General features: G+C 43.8%; 1 protein-coding gene across 1 annotated transcript in view; it reads right to left on the reverse strand.

Moving 5' to 3' along the window:
• The window catches only part of LOC134935487 (uncharacterized), a 42,548-nt gene extending 37,233 nt beyond the window's left edge, over positions 1 to 5,315 (reverse strand). Inside the window, exons 1-2 of the mRNA XM_063930531.1 lie at positions 5,242 to 5,315; positions 3,708 to 3,754 (exon numbers count right to left, since the gene is read on the reverse strand). Coding sequence (XP_063786601.1) covers positions 3,708 to 3,754; positions 5,242 to 5,290 — 96 coding nt within the window. The 5' untranslated portion in view covers positions 5,291 to 5,315. The remainder of the gene's footprint in view (positions 1 to 3,707; positions 3,755 to 5,241) is intronic.
• Between the last annotated feature and the right edge of the window lie 685 nt (positions 5,316 to 6,000).

A 6,000-nucleotide genomic window follows, 5' to 3' on the forward strand; every position in this document is an offset into this window, starting at 1 on the left:
TGAAATCTCATCACAAAGCCACAGCTGTATCACTCCACAAGTGTAAAACAGAACCAGCTCTCACACAGACACTGCTCACAGGGAAGCAGCACATCACTGCTTCACTAAAGGTGCCCACAGATGAAGCGACTTGTGCAGTCGATCTGACAGAGCGTCCAAGGACTGATATATCGGGGGGTCCCCACACACGGGGCGATCCGGTGCTCGACCGCCCGCTTTGCCGGCCCTCCTACCTGCATGGGGATGTCGTCTGCCTGCTGAAAGATCAGCGATGCAGGTGGACGACCCCATGGGTGCGCACAATCAGAGCCGGATTAACGGGGGGGGCTCCGGGGTTAAGTACCCCGGGCCCCCCTGTCAGAAAAGGGCCCCCCTCCACTCGCCGGAGATCAGATCTCTAATCCGATCTGATCAGCGACACTGCACTGCGGGGCATTGCGCTCCCCTCGGGCATTGCGCTCCCCTCCCCACTGCAGAGCTTACTGAGCGATGGCTCAGTGCAGCGCACGCAGGGGCCTGCCCGCCGATCCATCCTCACTGATGATTCTTTTGGGGAAGCAGAGGGACGAGACAGTGTGGAGCGCAGGCAGCTGTGTCAGTAACGTGCAGCTGCCTGCAGTGCTAATCACACTGACAAAGAGGCTGGCTGGCTGACTGTAGGGGGAGCTGCAGCGTCAGCCCCTCCTAGGCAGTTCCGTGTGAGACCCGCTGACCCGGGTTTGCTGGGTTGTGTCTTCCGGAGCCGCTCTGCCTTGGGGAGACAGGTGTGTGTGTCTTGCGGGGGAAGGTGAATGGGGGAGGGGGGGATCTTTAATAAATGATGACAGCTTAATTTATTTTGTATGTGTGCTGTGTATGTGGTGTACTGTACTATGTATGCGTGTGTGCAATGCGTATGGTGAGAATATGTGTGTGTGTTGGGTGTGCTATGTATTTGTGTGCACTGTATGTGTGGTGTGCTGTGTGTGCAATGTGTATGGTGTACTATGTACGTGTATAGTGTGATATGTGTATGTGCAATGTGTAGGAGTATGGTGTGCTATGTTTGTTTGTGGTATGCATTGGGGGGGTATGTACTAAGGGAAAAATGCGGTAAAACCCCCGTTTTTGGGGGTTTTACGCATTCTGAAATGTACCCTAGACCCACATATTGGTGCGGAGGGTATCGCCATCTTTTTATGGCGATACCCTATAGAAGCCTATGGGCTTCTTTCCGCAATCCACCGCACTCGCCGCCAAACGCTGACCCCTCTCTCACCAGTGTCCTGGCAGCCTGCTCCAGGATCCTCACCCGCCTCCGAGCTCCTGCAGCAGCTGGTGGGGGTCCTCCTATTCCTCCTCCCCGTCCTCCGGAAGCCGGTGCACTCCATGCTTCCTGCAGCTGCCCCGCACCCTGCCCTGGCCAAACAGCTGCTTGTAGTGCCGGGGTTCCAGGTGCTGATGGTGGTAGCGACCGGACGCAGGAGCATATAATGGGAGATGGGCAGGTGCCGGCAGGGGGTCTCAGACCGTACTCCATGCTGCAGGAGGTCAGGGTGCGGTGGGTGCTGAGCTGCAGGGCTTCCCCTCGTGACTACCACTGACCGCAGGGCACCCCTGGCATCGCATTGCGATACTAATCACATATGTTAGTACATATGCGATTAGCATCATTGCGATGACCGTCAATGACCCGTGATCAGTGATAGTACATACCGCCCTGTGTTTGCAATATGTGTTTGTGTGTGGTGTGCTATGTGTGTGCAGTGTTTATTTGTGTGGTGTGCTGTGTGTACAATGTGTATATATGTGGTGTACTACTACGTATGTGTGTCTGGGCAGCTAGAAAGTCAGTAAGTATGGTGTGCTTTGTATGCGTGTACAATGTGTGTGTGTGTGTGTGTGTGTGTGTGTGTGTGTGTGTGTGCAATGTATGTGTCTGCTATGTGCATATGTGTGCAACATGGAAACCCCCCAGTAAATCCTGCGTTTGCCCCTGCAGCCGCCCAATAGGAGGAAGTCAAGCTGCAGCCTCAGGCTGAAAGGAGGAAGTTCCCTGGCAGCGTGTGGGGATTAGTGCTGGCGGGGTGCACTACAGAGAAGGAGAGGAACATTCAAGCTCCCACTCTCCTGTTATGTTTGTAAGTCAGAATTTTTTTATTTTTTAAGTTAGGCTTTAAATTTGATGTTAGGCTCTGAGTTCTATCTATCTATCTAAAACCTCTAAATGACAGGGAACGGCACTCGCAGGTCTCGCAGGACCTGTGAGTGGCGCTACCTGTCCTTTAGTTCTATTACAGTTTGATGGCACCTGGGCAATTAACCTATGGTAAGGGAGTGCTGGTCAACTTTCCACTGTGTGTGTGTGTATATATATATATGTATATATATATATATATATGTTAGTATGTGTATATATATGTGTGTGTGTGTGTATGTGTGTGTGTGTATATATATATGTATGGGATCAGGTCAGGATCCCGGCAGTGCTAGGAACCCCGACCACTGGAAACCCGAACGAGTGTTTGCTGGGCCACCGGAGAAGTAATCCATGGTGGTGGTGGTGGGGGGGGGGGGGGGGGAGAGTTATGGTCAGGCTGTGGAGAGGTGGCTAGGTTTAGGCTACAGTGAGATTAGGTTTAGTTTAGGCACCCCCGGGGAGGGCTATGGTTAGGCTGCGGGTGGGGTCTGTGTGTGTGGGGGGGTGTTTAGGTTTAGGCTGCATGAAGGGAAGGTTAGGTTTAGGCACACCCGGGGAGGGTCATGGTTAGGCTGCAGAGGTGGGGGAGGGTTAGCGGGGCATTGTGGAAAGGTAAGTATACTTACCTTGCCCCTGTCAGGATTTTCATCATTCGGATACCGCCGGCATATCAGACCAACCCATATGTATGTATGTATGTATGTATGTATGTATGTATGTATGTGTGTGTGTGTGTATGGGTATATATGTGTGTGTATGTATATATGAAATAGGTAATTAACCCAAACTACCCGATACTCCCCTTAGTTCAAATGATACAGAGTGTATATATATATATATATATATATATATATAAAATAATTTTACATTTACACCTTAGGGCCCCCCTGTCTTTAGTACCCCGGGCCCCCTGATGCCTTAATCCAGCTCTGCGCACAATGGAAGATATCATGCCCACACATGGAACGATACAGCTGCTATATTATTCCAATTCATCGGATCGGCAGCTATATCACGCCGTGTGTGGACCCTATGACTGATATTTCAGAAACATTTCCCAAAATGCCAAATTTACCACATAACTCAAATGATATCACATCAGACCTCATCACACATGACTTGTACAATGATGCTCTATTCAAGCAGATACTTCAGAATCAGCAAACATCTGTGCCTCCCTACATTATCTCCACATAGAAGTATTTTGTCACAACAGGGACCATTTTATAAGATAGATATACCACTCTTGGGTTTGCGGTCGCTCTCTGATATACGCACGCCTTGGGTGGTTGAATCAGAGCACGACTGCACACCCAAGAGTGGTATATATCTATTACATAAACACACACACACACACACACACACACACACACACACACACACACACACACACACACACAATTCTAATACTTGTGTAATTACTTTATTTACAAGTGATACAAGTATATTCCAGAAAGTCAGTTTAAAAATAACATTTGTTATTGTGGTGTCATTATTGTTTTATACAGAAACATTAGATGTTCCTTACGCTCAAAGGTTTCCCTGTCGGAGGCTGTGCTGTGCCCGCTTCACCATCTATATAGAAAATAAATAAATACAAAATAATTAACAACATAAATGCATTAAAACAATAGTTCAAGTATTGTTAAAATTATTTATACAGTATTTATACTGTACATATACATGTAGGACTTTTAAATAAATGGCATGAGCTTATGCTTCCAGTATTTATATTATAAATAGCTATGAGAGGGAAAAGTAGAATATTTCCTTATTTGAATCATTGAGTCCAGTCCATAGATATAAAACTATACACTAAAATTGTCCTCTCATCTCTAACACACTTTTGTATAAAGTATTTAATCTGTAACACACTCTGCATACAGTATTTCATCTCTAACACACTCTGCATACAGTATTACATCTCTAACACACATCTGTATACAGTATTTCATCTGTAACACACTCTGCATACAATATTTCATCTCTAACACACTTCTGCATACAGTATTTCATCTCTAACACACTTCTGCATACAGTATTTCATCTGTAACACACCCCTGCATACAGTATATCATCTCTAACACACTCTGCATACAGTATTTCATTTGTAACACACTCTGCATACAGTATTTCATCTCTAACACACCTCTGTATACATCATTACATCTCTAACACACTCTGCATACAGTATTTCATCTCTAACACACTTCTGCATACAGTATTTCATCTCTAACACACTCTGCATACAGTATTTCATCTTTAACACAGTCTGCATACAGTATTTCATCTCTAACACACTTCTGCATACAGTATTTCATCTCTAACACACTCTGCATACAGTATTTCATCTTTAACACACTCTGCATACAGTATTTCATCTGTAACACACTCTGCATACAGTATTTCATCTCTAACACACTGCATACAGTATTTCATCTTTAACACACTCTGCATACAGTATTTCATCTGTAACACACTCTGCATACAGTATTTCATCTATAGCACACTTCTGCATACAGTATGTCATCTCTAACACACTCTGCATACATTATTTCATCTCTAACACACTTCTGTATACAGTATTTCATCTCTAACACACTCTGCATACAGTATTTTATCTTTTACATACATTTCTAAAAAAAATAGCAAGAAAAAAATTAACATTAAAATGTTAAGAACCATCTTGAATCATTCTTTAAAACATTTCCAGTACTTCACTTATTTATATTAAAACATACATTTAACAACAAATTGCATTTTGTCTTTTATCTTAATTATATACATATGGTCATACAGATACATACAGTTTGTTATTCACTGCAAAGTAATACAGATGTCCCAATTGATCACTAAGCCACCATTACTGCAGTAAACACCATGCCCTGTATGTATGTATGTATGTATGTATGTATGTACGTATGTGTGCACAATTATATTTTAGTTTTCTGCTTCTCATTTGAAATGGATTTTGAAAAAAGACGTTCACATAAAGAAAAGCATTACCAGAAAAAAATGGGTGTTAGAATTCATTAGTTAAAGTGATCAAGAAGCAAACGTACCAGCATTGGCGAGGCCCAGAATAACGATGAAGAAAGCGGCAATCTTCATGGTGAGAATATGGTTTGTCACCTGCTTAACCGCAATAACAAGTGTGAGATCTATGAAAAGAGTGTTCTCCTTAAATACCTGAATATAGTGCTGGAGGGAGATTTTGTCATTTTCCTTATTTGTTGATTGGCATGGAGTAAAACACTGACATCAAACCAACACTTAATTACAAGGATGTGCTGCTTAATGTCAATATTTATCAGTGTGAATTAGAAGATACATTTTTTTAAATTTTAATTTAAGTTCTAAAATAATTTAGTTAAGTACTTAGGTAAATGATTCAGGGCTGTATTATCCCTTCATTGCGCAGCTTGGCATTTTAAACAAAATATAACAATTATTATTGCTGAACAACTGGCAGCCGACTGCCGACCATCCAGTGATGTGTGGTGCCGTACCTACATCCCCACTGTGACCTGAAGCATTCCCACTGACCACATCCTCTTCAGTCTTCTTTCATAGCAACAATCTTCTCACATTAGCAGTGAGTTCTCATTCTTTCTAATGTGCAGATAAGATGCTCCTACTAACAAGAAAGAGCCGAAAGGTGACAAATGTGAAAAGAAGACTTGTTTTGGAGAATACTTGTAGCGATTATGTGATTCTCTTGGGCAGGGGCATTAGTTCATGTCAGGCGCCGGTAGGTGAAATAAAAGGTGGTTCTCCCCCAGTGTCTCCGACTTACATATGTGCTGATGTTTCAGCGACTT

The sequence above is a fragment of the Pseudophryne corroboree genome, chromosome 6, assembly GCF_028390025.1.
Source record: "Pseudophryne corroboree isolate aPseCor3 chromosome 6, aPseCor3.hap2, whole genome shotgun sequence".
In the NCBI taxonomy this organism is placed as follows: Eukaryota; Metazoa; Chordata; class Amphibia; order Anura; family Myobatrachidae; genus Pseudophryne; species Pseudophryne corroboree.